The sequence below is a fragment of the Phacochoerus africanus genome, chromosome 2, assembly GCF_016906955.1.
Source record: "Phacochoerus africanus isolate WHEZ1 chromosome 2, ROS_Pafr_v1, whole genome shotgun sequence".
Classification (NCBI taxonomy): Eukaryota; Metazoa; Chordata; class Mammalia; order Artiodactyla; family Suidae; genus Phacochoerus; species Phacochoerus africanus.
Genome location: NC_062545.1, coordinates 203,978,441 through 203,998,651, shown reverse-complemented (window position 1 = coordinate 203,998,651; position 20,211 = coordinate 203,978,441). Strand labels below are relative to the sequence as shown.

General features: G+C 40.9%; 1 protein-coding gene across 3 annotated transcripts in view; it reads left to right on the top strand.

Annotated features, from left to right (window-relative positions):
* FOCAD (focadhesin) overlaps positions 1-20,006 on the top strand; it is a 312,911-nt gene extending 292,905 nt beyond the window's left edge. For all 3 annotated transcript variants that reach the window (XM_047767584.1, XM_047767582.1, XM_047767583.1), the window contains 7 exons: positions 5,782-6,042; positions 7,155-7,244; positions 11,561-11,738; positions 13,200-13,297; positions 14,759-15,010; positions 17,477-17,552; positions 19,603-20,006. In XM_047767584.1, the coding sequence (XP_047623540.1) occupies positions 5,782-6,042; positions 7,155-7,244; positions 11,561-11,738; positions 13,200-13,297; positions 14,759-15,010; positions 17,477-17,552; positions 19,603-19,676 (1,029 nt within the window). In that variant the 3' untranslated portion in view covers positions 19,677-20,006. The remainder of the gene's footprint in view (positions 1-5,781; positions 6,043-7,154; positions 7,245-11,560; positions 11,739-13,199; positions 13,298-14,758; positions 15,011-17,476; positions 17,553-19,602) is intronic.
* The last annotated feature ends 205 nt before the right edge of the window (positions 20,007-20,211 follow it).

Here is a 20,211-nt window from a genome sequence, read left to right as displayed (position 1 = left end):
AGTATTCCATTGTGTATATATACCATATCTTCTTAATCTAACCATTTATCAATGGACATTTAGGTTGTATCCATGTCTTGGCTATTGTGAATAGTGCTGCAATGAACATGAGAGTGTATGTGTCTTTTTCAAAGAAAGTTTTCTCCGGACATATGCCCAAGAGTGGGATTGCTGGGTCATATGATAGTTCTATGTATAGTTTTCCAAGGTATCTCTGTACTGTTTTCCATAGTGGTTGTACCAATTTACATTCCCACCAACAGTGCTGGAGTGTTCCCTTTTCTCCGTACCCACTCCAGCATTTGTTATTTGTGGACTTATGAATGATGACCATTCTGACTGGTATGAGATGGTACCTCATTGTAGTTTTGATTTGCATTTCTCTAATAATCAGGGATGTTGAGCATTTTTTCATGTGCTTATTGGCCATCTGTATATCTTCTTTGGAGAAATGTCTATTCAGGTCTTTTCCCCATTTTTCCATTGGGTTGTTGGCTTTTTTGCTGTTGAGTTGTATAAGTTGTTTGTATATTTTAGAGATTAAGCCCTTGTCGGTTGCATCATTTGAAACTATTTTCTCCCATTCTGTAATTTTTTTTTTTTTAATGATTTCCTTTGCTGTGCAAAAGCTTGTAGGTTTGATTAGGCCCCATTGGTTTATTTTTGCTCTTGTTTCTGTTGCCTTGGGAGACTGACCTGAGAAAAGATTTGTAAGGTTGATGAAATATAACTTTTGGTAATGTCTTGTCTTACATTTAAGTCTTTCAGCCATTTTGAGTTTATTTTTGTTTTTGGGTTGAGTCCTTAGGGTTTTGTACATGTAGTATCATGTTGTCTGCATACAGTGATAATTTTATATCTTCTCTTCCAATTTGGATACCATTTATTTCTTTTGTTTGTCTGATTGCTGTGGCTAGCACTTCCAATATGATGTTGAATAAGTGGTGAGAGTGGGCATCCTTGTCTTGTTCCAGATTTTTGTGGGAAGGCTTTCAGCTTTTCTCCATTGAGTATTATATTTTCTGTGGGTTTGTCATAAATGGCTTTTATTATGTGAAGGTATGTTCCCTCTATACCCACTTTAGTAAGAGTTTTGATCATGAATGGATGGTGGACTTTGTCAAATGCTTTTTCTGCATCTATTGAGATGATCATAGGGGTTTTGATTTTTCTTCTGTTAATGTGGTGTGTGATATTGATTCATTTACGAGTGTTGAACCATCCTTGTGAACCTGGGATGAATCCCATTTGGTTGTGGTGTATGAACTTTTTTGTATGTTGTTGCATTTGGTTGGCTAAAAATTCGTTGTGAATTTTTGTGTCTATATTCATCAGAGATATTGGCCTATAGTTTTCTTTTTTGGTGGTATCTTTGTCTGACTTTGCTATTAGGGTGATGGTGGTGTCATAGAATGTCTTTGGGAGTGTTCCTTCTTCTTCAGCCTTTTGGAAGGTTTAAGGAGGATGGGTATAAGTTCCTCTTTGTATGTTTGGTAGAATGCACCTGTGAAGCCATCTGGTCCTGGACTTTTATTTATAGGGAGTGTTTTTAATGACATATTCAATTTCCTTTCTAGTGATCGGTCTGTTCAGCTGATCTATTTCTTCTTGATTCAGTTTTGGCAGGCTGTACGTCTCTAGAAAGTTGTCCTTTTCTTCTAGGTTGTCAAATTTGTTGGCATATAATTGTTCATAGTGTTCTCTTATGGTTTTTTGTATTTCTGCAGTATCATTGTGATTTCTCCTTTTTCATTTCTTGCTTTGCTTATTTGGGTTTTTTCTCTTCTTTCCTTGGTGAGTCTGGCCAGAGGTTTGTCAATTTTGTTTACCTTTTCAAAGAACAAGCTCTTGGTTTTATTGATTTTTTTTTTGAATCTCTAGTTTATTCATTTCCTCTCTGATCTTTATGATTTCCTTCCTTCTGATGACTTTAGGTTTGTTTGTCCTTCTTTTTCTAATTCATTCAAAGAGTGGGTTGTTGATTTGCGATTTTTCTTCTTTTTTGAGGAAGCTCTGTATTTCTCTGAATTTCCCTCTGAGCACTGCTTTTGTGGCATCCCATAGATTTGGTGTGGTTGTGTCTTCGCTATGATTTGTCTCAAGGTATTTTTTAATTTCCTTCTTGATTTCCTCATTGACCCATTGTTTTTTTTTTTTTTTTTTTTTTTTTTTTTTTTTTTAGTAGCATGTTGTTTAGTCTCTGTGTGGTTAGGTTTTTCTCATTTCTCTTCCTGTGGTTGATTTCTAGTTTCACGCCATTGTGGTCAAAGAAGATACTTGAAATAATTTCTGTACTCTTCAGTTTGTTGAGGTTAGCTTTGTGCCCCAGTATGTGATCAATCCTTGAGAAGGTCCATGTGCACTTGAGAAGAATGTATGTTTTGATATTTTGGATGTAATGTCCTGAAAATGTTGATGAAGTCTAACTTTTCTATTGTGTCCTTTAGGATCTCTGTTGCCTTATTGATTTTCTGTCTTGAGGGTCTGTCAATTGATGTGAGTTGGGGTGTTAAAAGTTTCCTACTATTAAGGTGTTCCCATCAATTTCTCCTTTTTTGTCTGTTAGTATACATTGAAGGTATCTTGCTGCTCCTACATTAGGGGCATATATATTGATGATTGTAATATCCTCTTCTTGAATGGATCCTTTTACCATTAAATAGTGTCCTTCTTTGTCTTTCTTTATGGCCTTCATTTTAAAGTCTATTTTGTCTGATATGAGTATTGCAACTGCTGCTTTCCTGTCTTGTCGACTGGCATGAAATATCTTTTCCCATCCCCTCACTTTCAGTATATGTGTGCCCTTTGCCCTAAGGTGAGTCTCTTGTAGACAGCAGATTGTAGATTTTTGTTTTTTATCCAATCTTCTACTCTGTGTCTTTGGATTGGAGCATTTAGTCCATTGACATTTAAGGTAATTATTGATAAATATGTATTTATTGCCATTTTAAACCTTGTTTTCCAGTTGATTCTATGTTTTTCTTTTCTTCCTTTTTTTTTTTTTGTTGGATGATTTCTGTTTATTTTATGCTTGTGTAGTTTTTTTTGTTTGGTTGGTTTTTTTTTTTTTAAGTTTTTGTGAATGTAATGTTTGGTTTTGAATTGTGGTTGCCCTGTGTTTTAAGTATGTTAACCCCTTCCTATATCTCCTTGCTTTAACCTGATAGTCATACAGGCTCAAACACATCATTAAAATTTAAAAAAAAATCTGTATTTTATTACTTTCCATGCCCACCTCTGAATTCAGAGATAACTTTGATGGTTTGCCCCTGCCACCTGCAGACCATGTAGATGCACCCCATCTCACTTAGCCCACACAGGAGGTGCTGCACAGGCTGTTCGTGATCCTGGGAAGTGACAGAGATCAAGCATGTAGGCTCTGCCCCGAGCCTTTGGCAGTGGCAGCAACAGGGCTGGTGTGCTCCAAGGGGTGCAAGAGTAACAACAGGTGGTGTTTGGTTACAGTGCCCTCCTCTGTGGTACCCTTGAGGTGCTTGGGGCCTCAAGTGGTGCCTGTTCACGGACCCCTAGTGGTGGCAGGCCACTCCCACCTCTGGAGTTAGACATAACTGTGTTGGCTTGCCCTCGCCATCTGTAGACCATGTGAGAAGCACTTCATCCCACTTAGCCCCACAGGAGGCTGCACCAACTACTCTTAGTTGTAGGTTCCTGGGAAGGGACAGTGATCAAACATCTGGGCACTGCCTAGAACATTTGGAAGTGGCAGCAGCAGAGTGGGTGTGCTTCCAGAGGAGTGAGAGTAACAACATATGGTGTTCCATTGCAATGTCCTCCTTTGTGGTGCCCTCTGAGGTGGTTGTGGCTGCAAGTGGTTCTTTTTCAGGGATCACCAGTGGCTGTGGGCCACACTCACCTCTGGAGTCAGAGATAGCTTTGGTGGTTTCCCCCACCACCTGCAGACCATGTAAGAAGTGCCCCATCCCAGTTAGCCCACACAGGAGGCGCTGTACCAGCTGCTCCTAGATGTAGAGTCTTGGGAGGGGACAGTGATCAAGCATCTGGGTGGTGCCCAGACCGTTTGGCAATGGCAGCTGCAGGGCAGGTGTATTCCCAGGCGGATGAGAGCAATAACATGTGGTGCTTGGTTGTAGTGCCCTCTTTTATTTTTTTGCCAACCCAGGAGGTGACTAGGGCTGTAGGTGGAGCTCACTCGCAGGCCCCCAGTGGTGGCAGGCCATGCCTCCCTTGGCCTCCAAATCGACTGCCACAGTCTGTCCCTGCTGCCTATAGATCACACAAGAGGCACCTCGTTGCACTTAGCCCCCCACTGCCCTTAGCCCACACAAGAGGTTCCCAGCCACCCATAGCCTGCACAAGAAGCACCCGGTCTCCCGTAGCTCAAGTAAGTGGCTTCTTGCCACCTGTAGCCTGCGCCAGAGGTGCCCCATCCTCTGGGAGCCCGAGTGCACATGCACAGGGAGATTCCTATGGCGATCCACCCCTCCTCCTCTTGGCCTCCCCAACGATAGGTGCCTTGCTTCTCCTGTAGGCCCAGACCTTCTCCTGGGCTCCCTCTGCCGGGGCATTCCACTCCCCAGCCCGTAGTACATGGCTCCCCCACCGGTGGCACACTGCTCCTTAGCCCCTCAGGCTGTCCCCATACCACCAGCCCCAGTCTTCTCCCCAGGACTGACCTCTGGAGCCTAAGTCTCAGTGCCCAGCCCCCACCCAAGTGTCTCAGGCGTGGTGTCTGGGCTGGTGGTTCAGATGGTCTGTGCAGCTATCACTCTACTTTGCTCTCCTCAGTGCGGCGGCTGCACTTTTCTTGGCGACTTTGAGGTCCCTCCATCTTGGCTGATCTCCCAGTCTGTTAGGTGGCTTCCCAGGCTGTGGGTTCCTTTTCTCTTTCAGAGCTCCCTCTCAGGAATGCTAGTCCCATCCTGATTCTTTTTCTCTCTCTTTTTCTTTTGTTCTACCAAGTTGTCAGTTATGCTCTTTTTGGAGGTTTAAGTTCTAATGCCAGCATTCAATAAGTGTTCTGTGCTAGTCGTTTTACATGTAGATGTGTTTTTTTTTTTTGATGTGTCTGTGGGAGAAGGTGAGCGTGACGTCTTACCCCTCCACCATCTTGATCCCCCTTGGATTTTATTTTTTAGACCACTTCTTTTAGACTTGCTGCCCTTTTACTATCATATCTATGTTTCTAAGAATTTTTGAAGCCTGCTTTCTTCAAGTCTGTGGCTCACAGCTATCATTAACTGCACCCCTCCTTAGCTTTCCTGAAGTCTAAGGCGCTGTGGTAAGTTCCACATGCTCTGCTTGTTTTTCTTTGGTCAGAAATGGCCCCAGAATGCCAGTCCCCCTTGTTATTTCCTTCTGCTTCCTTAGAAGAAGAAATGAATAATGTCAGATATTCTGTTTAGTTGATTTCCAGCAGTTGAGCCTTCTTCTTCAGGAGTTTTTCTTACCGCAGAATGTGACCTTTTAAAGGTGAATAGCAACTGTTGCGTACTTCTAGAAGTAGCATTTTATCCCCCTCACTGAATAGATCCAAGGTTTAAGCTGCGTCGTTCACAGATGTATTTGCTGATACCATATACCCATGTGAGTTATCATGAATCAAAAATCACTGCAGCAGTTAAAGTTACCTGCACTGGTGGCCCATTGGACCATGAAGCTGGGGGGAACTGAAGGGCCAGGAAGCAACCTGAACCTTTTCTCTTTTATTCTACCCTCAAACACAGGGATGACCTAGAGGTTCTGAGCATTACAAACCCAGACTTGCCTGTTTACATTTGCCCTCTTCTGTTTTGCTTTCAGCTGAACATCAAGAAATACCTCCTAGTATCTGTGCCTTTGTGGATAAAACACGTCTCTGATGAACAGCTTGTGGGTTTTGTTGAAAGCTTACTGGTGGCAGTTTTTAATACAGCTTCCCCACTTTCCAATCCTGAGTTATGCCCAAGTGCCTTACAGGGTCTAAACCAGGCCATGAAACTGCCCAGCCCTGCTCACCACCTCTGGAGTCTGCTCAGTGAAGCTACTGGGAAAATTTTTGACCTTCTGCCAAATAAGATTCGGGTGAGGAACAAAAATATTTACATTCCTGACAATTTATGTTTGGGATTTTTTAAAGCCTTTTTGGCAAAGCGGAGAGGTGTATGTTTTAAGAATGTGGTGGGAAGGATAGCAAGAAATAACCACATTCTTCACTAAGAATGTGTTTGCTTCCAAGATCTAAATTGAGGTTGAATATTTAGAACCAAAGTTTCAAGCATGCTCAGAAGCAGGTTCACCAGTGTGGCACCAGGAAATTTGCTCTTTTGCCTGTTACCAAATGCCTATAGAAGATGAGCAAGCTCAGAAACCCTTACACTTTACACCTGGAGAATCCTTGGACATATTGTCCAATATGCTATTTATATCAAGTGACTTAATACTAGCCTTATGCCTCCCCCAACAGCCTTCTGAAATGTAGCTGTACAAAGAAGTTTTTCATTTGGAATGATGGGTTCTGATAAGGAGAAAAAAGTACAGCCAAACAAACTACACAAAACAACAGGAAAGATGTTTTGTGTGGTTTTTTGTTTTTGTTGTTGTTTTTATTTTGTCTACGCCCAAGCATGTGGAAGTTCCCAGGCCAGGGATTGAACCCACGCCTTAGCAGTAACCAGAGCCACAGCAGTGACAATACCCAATCTGTAACCCCCGAGCCACCAGGGAATTCCAGGAAGATGTTATTTATTTATTTATTTATTTATTTATTTATTTAGCTATTTCTTTGGGCTGCTCCCGCGGCATATGGAGGTTCCCAGGCTGGGGGTCTAATTGGAGCTGTAGCCACTGGCCTACACCAGAGCCACAGCAACGCAGGATCCGAGCCGCGTCTGCGACCTACACCACAGCTCACGGCAACGCCGGATCGTTAACCCACTGAGCAGGGGCAGGGACCGAACCCGCAACCTCATGGTTCCTAGTCGGATTCGTTAACCACTGCGCCACGACCGGAACTCCAGGAAGATGTTTTTTAAATGATAAAAAGTGGCCATAAGTTTCAGCTTGGTTAAAATTAAAATCTCACCAGCTGCTGTTGCTAGATATAAGCAAATCTAATGATTTGTCAGAACACTGAGAATATATATACTTGTTACCTTACACTGTATTTTGATGTGCTTTGGATTTTTCTTTACCAGAGAAATGATCTAGAGCTGTATATCAGTGTAGCAAAATGCCTTTCCGAAATGACAGATGATGAAGCCAATCGAGTTGCCCAGATTACCCAGGTAATGACATTACTATGTTCTTTTAATTATTATTATTGAGGTGGGAATTAAAATTGAAGAGATGATTATAGTATCCTTTTCTCTGAAGCTAGTTTTCCCATGTATTTGTTTGTTACTGCCTAATTTCAGGAAGCTATCTCTGTTTTACTCTGCGGATTTAGGGCTATCCTAATGTGATTGGATTATAAATGGATAGATGAGTGAATAATTTTTTAACGTAGTTAATCCCACCTTGTCAAGAATGTTTTAGTGTTTCCTTTGGGCAAAAATAAGTATAAGACAACATCTTCAATACAAAATCCACAAGAATGGGGAATATTCTGACCAAAGAACTTTCTGGTACGTGGAAGGCACATTAATTTTCCTTTTCCTGATGCTTATCCTTTTGGAATGGAGAAAGATGGTGGATTGAAACCACACTGAACAAACACTATTATCACTGACACAAGGTAATTAATAAGTACATTTCACACCTATACCGAGTCAAAGGATGAATAAGCAAAAAGTAGCATAAGAGGAAAGTTGCCAGATTTAGAATATAATATAGCTTGTTAAATTTTTCTTTTTTCTTTTTTTTTGCTTTTTAGGGCTATACCTGTGGCATATGATGGTTCCCAGGCTAGGGGTTGAACTGGAGCTGTAGCTGCCAGCCTACACCACAACCACGGCAACTCTAGATCTGAGCCGCATCTTCGACCTACACCACAGCTCACGGCAATGCTGGATCCTTAACCCACTAAGCAAGGCCAGGGATCAAACCTGTGTGCTCATTGATGCTAGTCAGATTCCTTTCCACTGAGCCACAACAGGAACTCCATAGCTTGTTAAATTTGAATTGCAGATAAAAAAAGGAATAACTGTTTAGGATAAGTACATACCATGGACCTACTTGTTCCAATGGCCTCCCTACATACCAGGTAACACCAAAGCTCTCACATTGCTGGTGGTCATCTTATTTATTTCACTCTATGGCAAGTTTTCTATTAAGTTGAATCCTTGAATCCTCTGCATTGTGTGACTGTGATTCTCAAAACATTGGCCCAAGACCAGCAGTATCAGCTTGACAACTGATCAAAAATAAAAATTTTGGGAGTTCCCATCATGCCTCAGCTGATTATGAACCTGTCTAGTACCCAAGAGGATGCAGGTTCAATCCCTGGCCTCAATCAGTGGGTAAAGGATCCAGCATTTCCTTGAGCTGTGGTGTAGGTCACAGACGCAGCTCGGATCCTGTGTTGCTGTGGCTGTGGTGTAGGCCGGCAATTGTAGCTCCAATTTGACTCCTAGCCTGGGAACTTCCATATGCCAGAGATGTGGACCTAAAAAGCAAAAGAAAAGAAAAGAAAATGTTGGAGTCTTCCTCCAGACCTACTGTTTCAGAAACTCTGGAGAGAGGTCCAGTAGTCTGTCCCGCCAGGTGATTGTGGCATATCCTAAGGTTTGAAATGCAGTGTTAGAATATTTGGAATAACAGCATTCTGGAGATGAGTTTATTTTAAGCCAGGGTAAGAAAATGCTTGGGAGAATGGGCTCTAGAGCTCAATGAAGTCCACTCTCCAACTTATTAGCAGTGTGACCTTGGTTAAGTTTCATGAACGCTCTCTGCCTCAGTTTCCTCATCTATGAAAGGGAGGTAATAGCACCTACCTATTAGGCTTGTTATTAGAGTTAAATGGCTTAATTCATGTTAAGTGCTTGGAAAAGGGTCTGATCCAAGGCAGATAGTTGGTAGTAGCTTATTATCATGATTATTACATTCATGTAATTTATTATATCCTATTATTATACTTGTGTTATATAGTTGGAAGTAATTAATATAGTTCACTTTGTGGTACCTGGAGCTAAAGGTTGCAGTGTTATTCATTTGGATTTCTTTTTTTTTAGGGCTGCATCCATGGCATGTGGATGTTCCCAGGCTAGGGGTAGAATTGGAGCTACAGCTTCTGGCCAATGCCACAGCAACACAGGATCCGAGCCAAGACTGCAACCTACACCACAGCTCTCAGCCATGCTGGATTCCTCACCCACTGAGTGAGGCTAGGGATGGAACGCGAAACTTCAGGGGTACTCTTCGGCTTTGTTTCTGCTGCATCACAATGGGAACTCCTCATTTGAGTTTCTAAAGTGCCATTAAGAACATTGTCACTAGAATATTCTAGTGTTCTGATGTTCCCCAAAGAGTTAACAGGTTCTGCTGAGGCCAGTGTTTTCTGTTCATTTCTGGAAAGAACAGAGGTAAGAAGGAGGTAGTAGTGTAGCACTCAGACTCCCTGGGTTTCAGTTCTTACTCTCTGAGGCGTAGGGCACATTACCCAACCTCCATGCTTCAGTCTCCTCATCTGTAAAGCAGGGATGATAATTTATTGCATAGGCTCAGTGTGGGAATTACATGGTTAATACAGTGTTCCTCAAACCTTTTGGTCTCAGGACCTCTTTAGTGTCTTAAAAATTATTGAGGACTCCAAAGAATTTTGTATGGTTATATCTGTGAATATTTACCATATTAGAAATTAAAACTAGGAAATTTTTAAATATAAAAGTAGTAGTAATAATAGACACATTGAATCTTAGCATAAATAAGAAAAATACATTCTCAAAAAAACCCAATTAGTGAGAAGGTGGCATTGCTTTACATTTTTGCAAATCTCTTTAATCTGGCTCAGTGGAAGAAAGCTGGATTCTCATAGTTGCTGCTTCATTCACTCTATTGTGATGTTATTTTGGTGATGTATATGGAAAAAATCCAGCCTCACACAGATATGTAGGTAGAATGGGGAAGAGTGTGCTAATAGTCTTTTCAGATAATTGTGGATATCTTTGTTTGATATGGTACCAAAATTCAGCAAGTGGTAGTTCCTTACAGGTCAGTTGCAGTGTGGCATCTGAAACTATATCCATGAACTTCACATATTCTGTTACATTATAATCCACTGGTCCATTGTGCTCTAGGTCTTTTACCAATGCATGATTTTGTAAGATAGCATTATGAGATTTGTAAGATATACCAGTCATTTGGGAAAAAAAGTCACTGAATTTTGAAAATCTTCCAAATTTTGGTACATTTCATTATACAGTATCAATATTCCACATTTGTCAATATCACTGGGAACCTCCTCCAAAAATTCTTATGGGAGTTCCTGTCGTGGCACAGCAGAACTGAATCCGACTAGGAACCATGAGGTTTCAGGTTTGATCCCTGGCCTCACTCAGTGGGTTGAGGATCCGGTGTTGCCCTGAGCTGTGGGGTAGGTCGCAATCGCGGCTCGGATCTGGAGTTACTGCGGCTGTGGCATAGGCCAGTGGCAACAACTCTGATTAGACCCCTAGCCTGGGAACCTCCACATGCCACGGGTGTGGCCCTATAAAGACAAAAGACAAAAAACCCCAAAACTCTTATGAATAGGGAAGCTGCCAAAGTCATCGTAGCAGATACACATTTTCCCAAAACTCTAATTTTTGCTTAAAAGCTCAGACTTTATCACTGACAACAAATACAGTCAAGCATTTTATTTGAAGTGACAGTCTCACTTCCTTCACTTTTAAAAAATAATCAAATACCCAGTTTGCATAACCATAGTTTGTCCATCAAGCATTCTTTCAAGTAAATGGTGTTCCATGACAGGAGTGGCTATTTCAGCTCACATCTTAATCTCACATGTGTTTTTTCTTGAGACAGCCATCATACTCGGTGCAGTCAGTTATGCATTCTTCCCATTTTGTCATACAGAATATTAAAAAGATGTGTACTCAAGGGCAGAAGTTTAATGAAACTAATAATTTTTATTGTTTACAAGGATATTTTAAATGAAACTAGCTTCTCAAAAAAATGAAAGTGTCAGTGAAAAACACAATCAATATTACCTCAGTTTAAGGGCTGTTATGAACATAGTTTGACCTCACAGACCCTCTAAAAGGGTCTTGAGGTCCCCCAGAGGTCTGTGAACCACACTTTGTGAAGTGCCAAATGAACACATGCTAAGTGCTGAAAATGGTGCCTGGCACATAATAAGTAATGTATTTGTTATTGTGTTGTTTTTATTATTTCTGTATCTTTACTGAACATCCTCACCAATTAACCCCTGAAGTCACTTACGGTTTTTATGAGAAAAAAGGAGGTGACATTATAACCATCTATCTGTACGTACGTTTTAATATAGCTCACAGGCACATAGGTTACGTGCCGCAGGAAGTGAAGCATTTTAGCATTTGGAATGGTAATCAACTTCATACTCAACTTTGTGTTTTGCCCTTGCCCCTGAGGTTCTCTAATGACTTCAGTTAATTTAATAGTAACTGAACGATTTGCTTTTTTGCAGAGTAGCGTAGAAAAAGCTGCCTTTGTCAGACTGTACTTGGTCTCTCAAGGACGATTCCCCTTGATGGGCTTGACTGATGTGCTCAGCGTTGCTGTCCAGCACCATGAGAAAGACACACTGGGCTGGATGATACTGCACAGCTTATATCAGGCCCGCATTGTGAGCCACGCCAACACCGGTAAGGCCAGCCTGGGGCGAGCATTGGGAACAGAAGGGTTGGCTTCCCATGGCTTTTAGGTTGTCATTGTTTCCTCAAACTTGAAAATTATATTTTTTTAAATTATAGTTGATTTATAATGTTTCTTCAATTTCTATTGTACAGCAAAGTAACCCAATCACACACAGTTCCCTGTGCTTTACAGTAGGGCCCCATTGCCCATCCATTCCAAATGTAATAGTTTGCCTCTACCAACCCCAAACTCCCTGTCCATCTCACTCCTACCCCCTACCCCCTATCCCTGGCAACCACGAGTCTGCTCTCCTTGGCCATGATCTATTTCTGTTTTATAGATAGGATCATCTTTGCCATATTCTAGACTCCACATATAGGTGATATCATATAGCATTTGTCTTTTTCTGACTTACTTCACTTAGTATGAGAATCTCTAGTCCCATCCATCTCAACTTAAAAATTAGTTTAGTGCTTCCTGACCCAGGTGAGGCTTTGATACCCCCAAAGGCAGAGTGCCTTGGATAGAAACGAACAGTTACAACTCTCATCATCAACTCTTTGGAGGTGAGAATTAATTCTCTTGGAGATTTTTTATCTTGTATTTGGCCCTCCAGGCCCTCAGAGATATAAGCAAGTTTATCAGGTTGATTCTGCCTGCTTTGCCAGATGGATGTTGATTGATTCTGCCTGATGTTTTCATTAAAATGCCTTTTGGGTGGTTCTTTAACAAGCATGAGAAAAAGAAAGCAACAGAAACAAATTAAATAGTTCTTCTATAGAAGGACTTCTGAGGGGTGGGAAGAAGAAAATCCAGAAACCCTGACTACTATTTTCCTTTTTATGTCTTCAGAAAAACAACTAATTATCAAAGATTTAACATTGCTAGCCGGTTGGCATGCCAGATATCTCCGAGTGTGTTTAATGTTGAGAAACTCCAATAAATGCATTTAACTACTTTATCACAGGTTTGAAGAATAAATTAGCTTTTAAAACTAAAGACAGGAGTTCCATTCATGGCTCAGCAGAGACAAATCTGACTAGTATCCATGAGGAAGCAGTTTTGATCCCTGGCCTCGCTCAGTGGGTTAAGGATCTGGTGTTGCCATGAGCTGTGGTGTAGGTCGCAGACACAGCTCCGATCCTGTGTTGCTGTGGCTGTGGTGTAGACCGGGAGCAACAGCTCCTATTCGGCCCCTAGCCTGGGAATCTCCATATGCCGTGGGTGCAGCCCTTAAAAAGTAATAACTAAAAAAAAAAAAACTAAAGACAAAATATGGTCATCTAATGTAAATGGTATTAAAGAACTCTCTCACAAGTGAGCACAGGTGTCAGGTATCTTAAAAGACTTGACACTGTTGCGTGGAGTTCTCACCAGATGTTTTGCTTTAGTTAAAATGGTTATCACTGGTCTATTTTACATTGCAGAGAGGAGCCACAGCCTGGTAAGAAAATGTCCTTTTGTTTCAGGGGTTTTGAAGAGAATGGAGTGGCTCTTGGAACTGATGGGTTATATCAGAAATGTTGCTTACCAGTCAACGTCTGTTCAGAACAAGGCCCTTGATGAGGTACAATCTAGGAGAGTAATTTGTCACTTCCCTAAAATACAGAATTTCTATTTGTTCTCCCCAAAGAGAAGTATATTGCCGCTTGCAGCTTTCCTTCCTTCCTTCCTTTTATTTTTGGGAAACAAGGATAACAACTCTCTGATGTTACAAGGAAATGGATGTTCTTACCAGGCTCTTGGAGACATCCACAGCTGCCCTTTGAAAAATATTTTCAACAGAACACATTCCTTAATGGGCAGCACACAAAGGATTCTAGCTGGAGAGGGAGCCTAGGGTCCTGACTTGGGCTGGATCCCACAAGGAATGTGGAGTGCAGGGCCCTGGCCTCTGCACTGGCACAGAGCACAGCTTTAGACACCTGGTTTGAAGGGGTCCTGAAGTGTATGCCAGGAATCTGTGTTTGTACCAATATTTATGTGCACATATTGGAGAGGAATTTTCATCTCACTTGCAAATTACCTATGACCCCAAAAAGTGAGTAAAAAAAAATAGATTAATTAAAAAATGAAGAACAGTAGCACTTTCCTACTGTCCTCATTTTCTTGACCCAGCTGCTTACTGTGCGTTGTTTTAGTATTTTTAGTATTTTTCTCTAGCCATGTTAGGAACCTCCTGTTTAGTGTGTGAGTGAAATATGCATAACCTGGGATGTTGTTTGATATTCTGCCCAGCTTTTCTGCAGAGCTGTGTGTCTTTTTGAAATTTTCATTAGTGAGATTAGGAATTTTAAGAGATTAAGAGGTACTTTTTAAATTTTTTTTTGAACTAGTATGATCTATCCTTTCTCTTCTTCTTCATTTCCTCTTCTTTATTAACCTGCTCTGCTTCCTTACAGAAATCTTTAAAAATTGGAAAATGTGGATAAGCAGAAAAAAGCCTAATTTAAATCATAGTAATACAATAACTCAGAGGTAGCCCTTGTTACCACCATTTCTACGAGTGTCTAGATTAGTCTGAAATCTAAATGGATGGATTCCAAACATATTTTTAATGTATGTGGAGAGTCATTTGTTATGGTTTCTGTTCAAAAGTAGAATGTACATGTTTTTAAAAATCAGTTTTGGCCACATAACAATAAGCCTAAATATCCCTGTCCAAATCCCTCTTAATTAATTTTAAATCTCTTTGAAAACATCAAAACAGAGGAATGTTTGGATCTCAGTACGATTAAACGTTAAATAAATTATGTTTCTCCTGAAATGTTAGAATAATGATAATGAAACTGCTGGGTCTCTGTCCTCTCAAAAAAAGGATCCTTCAAACCTTCCCAAACCCCAGAATATCTCTCATTAAGCACAAAATAGAGTTTGCTGTTCAGTCCACTTCCTCTTCTAGGGCAGGGGGAAGGGCTGAGTGAAGAGGAAGATAACATTGCATCATCATGGGAGCTGCACATGTGAACATGTGTTCCTTTGAATTGTTAAAACATGTGACCTAATCTTGTTTCTCTTTCCTCTGGAGGCTTTGGACTTCTTGTTGCTGATATTTGCAACCGCAGTGGTTGCATGGGCAGATCACGCTGCTCCTCTCCTCCTCGGCCTCAGTGCCAGTTGGTTGCCATGGCATCAGGAAAATGGCCCAGCTGGGCCAGCATCAAACTTCCTTGGCAGGAGTCCATTGCACAGGGTCACTCTGCAGGAGGCTCTCACTCTCCTTCCCAGTAGCATGCCTCTTCTGCTTCAGAAAGAGCCATGGAAGGAGCAGACCCAGAAGGTAGGTTGGGCAGCCACCTGCTTGTCAGGGCATGCGGCCTGTTTTCTCTTCTGCAGTTCCTGCTGTAGAACTGAGGTTGGAATCAAGTGAAATTTGACTTAGACTACCTCCTTTTTCTCATCCCCAAATCTCAGCCAGATGCCGAGCCTCGAAGATTGAGCCTAGCCCAGGCTCAGGGTAACTGTTGAGTAAATACAACAGCAGTGACAGCAGCCATGACTTGCTTACAGTCAGGGGTGAGGTAGAAGGGAAAGCTTATACTTGCCTTCATTTATTGAGGGCATGTGTTCTTGATCCTGGGAATGAGTAAGTCTCTTGAGAGCTGAGAATTTGAGTGAGGAGGCAGGAAGGCAAGTTCAAGATTGCAAGATGGTATGAGGGGGCAGGTGGGGGGGGGAGGGGGAGGTTCCCGTTGTGGCTCAATGGAAAGAAGATCTGACTAGTATCCATGAGGATGCAGGTTCAATCCCTGGCATCGCTCAGTGCGTTAAGGATCCAGTGTTGCCATTGGCTGTGGTGTAGGTCACAGGCGCTGCTTGGATCTGCCGTTGCTGTGGCGTGATGTAGGCCAGCAGCTATAGCTCTGAATCAGCTTCTAGCCTGGGAACCTCCTTATGCTGCAGGTATGGCCCTAAAAAGACAAAAAAAAAAAAAAAAGAATTAACAATTCCTGTGGATAGGCCCAGGAAATCTTCCAAGGAGAGATGCGAATCTGGAGTGTCCATCTTTTACCATATTTAGGGCTCCCCACAGCTTATTCCACACTATAGCGATGTTCCTAGTGCCCACTGTGCTTCTGGCCTGTGCTGGATCCCCTGGGGGGATTTGTAAAGGCCAAATGTCATCACCTTTGCGCTCAGGAAAATCCAAATTTTAGAAGCACCTTTTTGTTTTTGTTTTTGTTTAATAATCGTTTTGGCCACACCCATAACATGTGGAAATTCCTGGGCCAGGGATCAAACCCATGCCCCAGCAGCAGCCTGAGCCACAGCAGTGACAATGCCTGATCCTTAACCCACTGCACCACCTGGGATCTCCCCTTTTGTTTTTTAATATTGCATTTCCCCGGGCTACTAGCTGTCACGCAGCATGTATGAAAATACGTTGCATCCCGTATTTCTCATTACATGGCTCTGACCTGTCTTGAATTGTCCATTGAAAGATTTTTTGTTTTGAATCCCATTTAATCAAAAGTGGATTTTTATGAGGTTGCAGGCTTAAAGCCAACTTTTTGTGGCTTATTCTTAAAATCTGGACATAATCTTTAAAAATATTTCTGAATACTGGAACTACAGTTAAGCCATGAACAACTCCACTGAGCGTCTCAAGTAAAATGCCTTTGTTTTCTTAAACCTGATAAGCATTAGTATTATTGCCCCAAATTTTGGATTTTCTTTTTCATTTTAAGTCAAAATAAATTTAAATGTAGTATTCTATTCCCTCATATTATTTCTGGCCTGGGACACCCATTTCGCTTTGGACTAGTGTTGACATCCTGCATCTGTGATGTATTTGTAGTACTTGGTTTATGTACTTACTGGGAGGATATGATAAAACTAAGGAAAATAAAACACAAAAAAAGTTTTAATAAAAGCAGGGAACTAGGAATATTTTCTTTTTCTATTTTACTCTTTCTTCAACCCAGCTTCAATGTCCAAAGTTAAAACCCCTACCTACTACCTACAGCTAATATATGTTTTTCAGTGAGTCAATATTGGGAATATTTAGTCAATGAAATTACCCTGTATCTAATTCAAAAACAATTTCAGCTGCACCCTGGGAGATCAGTCAAACTCATGAATACTGTGAGTTTTTACCTCATTTGCAGGATTTATTTGCAGTTTACACGCTTGGGTCTACCTGGCAAATTGTTTTATGCATTGTTCTCTTGCATTTCAACTTTGTTTCATAGCCATTTGAAAACTGTTCTCAGCTATAAAAACATTTTATTTTAGAAACAGGAGCTTACATCTGATGTATTTCCTTATTTACTGCCCAGCCTAGGGGCCAAGGCTTGATGTGCACAGAACCAGGTGGCTGGCAACATGATATGAAAAAAGGGTGTAGGACTTTGATGCCAAGTGTTCAAATATTGACTCTGCCAGTCACTGGGAGTGGACTTGGGCAAGGTCCTTAACCTCTTTGGGCTTCTTAGAGTGATGAGACCTAATGTTCGTGGCACATGGGAGGCCCTCTGGACCCATGTCTGCCTCACTGTTAAAACCTATAGCAAGTCCCAGGCTATTCAAAGGAGGAAGGAGGTTTGACTTTGCTGGGTCATTTAATTAAATGAGACCTGTTTCCAACTTTACCATCTCTTTTGCCTTGTCCTATCTGCTTTCCACTCTCCTAGCTTGTCTAGGCACTATCACCCTGATACGCATATATGAAGGCCCAAAGTTCAGAATGATGTCTTACTGATAGTGAGATTGTTTTCACTGATACTGTTCTTCATTTTCACTCTAGTTCATTGACTGGCTATTCAGCATCATGGAAAGCCCTAAAGAAGGCCTCTCAGCAAAATCCAGGGATCTTTTAAAAGGTATTACACTTCCATGCTTTTCTGCCCAATTCTGTGAAAAACCATCTAGTGTTGTCGGTGCTCCAGAAGAGCATTCCAGTGTGTGTTGTCTCCTGAAAGGGCTGGTCTTGGTTCAGTTTAGAGCAGTAATCTGAACTGTCACCAGTATGGCATTTTGAATTAGAAAGTAAATTCAAAAAAGAGTCCCCTTGCCTTTAATTTTCATTTAAATGGTCTTTAAATGTTCTCTTATAATCATAATATGACTTTAATTAAAATTTAGAAAATTCAGAAAAGTAAAAAGAATAAGCAATGAGGAATCCAGAATCCCATTGCCCAATAACAGTTTTATTTTTCCTAAGTTTTTGCCCCCTCTGTGTATGAGTGTTGTTTTAACAATTTTATCATAGACGATTGAAAAAAAATGTACATACATACTTTTGAGTACTACCTTTTTATGTTAAAATTATTCTAAAAGCATTTCAACATGTTCTTACACTGGCTTCATAGGTAGTATTTTTAATGGCTGCATAGTATTTTGCAGAAGGAGTTGGACATTTTTCCATGCTTCCAGGTATTTAGACGGTGTTTGTATTTTTTATTTGACTGATCCACAAATACGATCTTCCTGTGAAAATTATGTCAATTTTTTTATACTGAAATCTGAAGTCTTCTGGTAAGGACTCTGTGGCCTGAGACAGCTTGTACTGTCATCCACATCTCGGGATTTGGAGTCTGGGTCATACCAGTGGTGCTCTTGATGCCCTGACACCCTGTAAGTTGCTGCACTGAAAAGTCTTACCTTGGGAAAGCTACCCACTTCGAACTCTTGTGATAAATGACCATATTTCACTTTAGGGTCTAATTTATTGATTGCCCAATAAGGAGGCATTCCTTAATGTATTGGTTCTGATCTTCTCACATCCAAAGTGGGTAGGAGGGCGTGTTTAGGAAGGTGATTCTGATCAATCACAGAACTTCCCAGGAAATCAGGGCAGTGGTCTAACATAATTCACTTGACTCTTCCCTAGAGACTTGCTGCTAGGATCGCCTCCATTTGTCTCCATTTGTTGGGGGAAACTCTTCCTTGGGGAGTTTGGACTCTTTTTTTTTCCCCTGCACTTACAGCTTGTAGAAATTCCCAGATTAAACCCATGCCACAGCAAGTGACCTGAGCCACAGCAGTGACAACACTGGATCCCCAGCCCACTGAGCCACCTGGGACTCTCAGCTTGGACTCATTTCTAATGGCCTTGGGTCCATAATACCATTGGTTGTTCCAAACATATACTGTCTTAGGTATCAATGAAGATAACAATTGATACCAATGAGGAAAATCATTATTTTGGTCAAGGAAATACATGTTCACTTGGTCATATATTCGAGGGCTTATTAGAGTCACACACAGTTACTGTGTAACTCTGGCTTACCTTCATTCCTTCACACTAATATATTTTAAATTACATCTTAATATATTTACATTATACTTATATTAGTATTCTAAAATAAGATATATAATAAGTCACTTACAGGGATTATATATAACTTCCCTACTTTAAATTGATCCCTGAGGGACCCATGACGGGTAAGAAAATGTATTATGTTCACATATGGTTTAGTACAGTCATGCTTGCTCCATTGAGCCCATGAACCCTAAGTTCATTACAGGATCAGTTTTTCTGTTGTTTACCTTTTAGTTAAACATTTAGTGGAAAAATCATGTTCATGTAGAAAAGTCCACACATCATAAGTAGATTTTTACAAAGGGAACACATCTATGTAATTAGCACCCAGACTAAGAAAAAGGACATCACCAGCATCCCAGAAGTCAGTTTTGGTTTTAATTTTGCAGAATTTCCCACTAACTGGTTGCAAACTAACTTTAAAAAAAAAAATCTTTTTTTCTCAACCTTGATTACTCGTTTTCTTTCATTAAATAAGGCTTGATGGGAATTCTTAAAGATTAGCCAAGTGACAACAAGCCAAGTTCTAATACCTTTTTGATATAAATGACCTTTGCAAATGCAGCTCCACTAGATACAACAGTGCACTTTATTTTTTGTCCCCTTAGCCACCCTGCTGTCCTTGAGAGTTCTCCCAGAGTTTAAGAAGAAAGCCGTATGGACCAGAGCATATGGTTGGTGAACAGTTTTTGCGGTAACCAGCAACATTCTCAGCTGAATGAGGAAAACCATGCAGACAGGAGGAATTTTTCAGAATTAGTGTCTGGGATTACTGAGACATGATGCAGAGGGCTGAGGGTCATGAAAGGGTGGCTACATAACTGACAGCTTGAACCATGCACGCCAGGAGACGGAAGGGCCATTGCTACGGTATCCAGGGCAGTTGAGACTGACACAAGAACTTGAATTTTCTTTTATTTCACTAGAGTTCAATCTGAAGATTTTCTTTGTGAAAAATTGAATATATAATCCCCCCAAAAAAAATTCTAGTAAAATAATCTTGTGAATTTTGTGCATATGACTTTTGTTTTAAGGCATGGGGAAGGTTTTGCTAGCAAAACTATAGTGGTGACAGTGAAATCTATTTCCCATGAAGTCTCTAGAGGGTATTTATTGATTCAGTGAGTTAGACTGTTTTCTTATTGCTAAAATGCTCTTGGAACTGCTCTGTAATTATAAATAATAAGTGTGGTGTTAAACTTGAGCTAAATCAGACT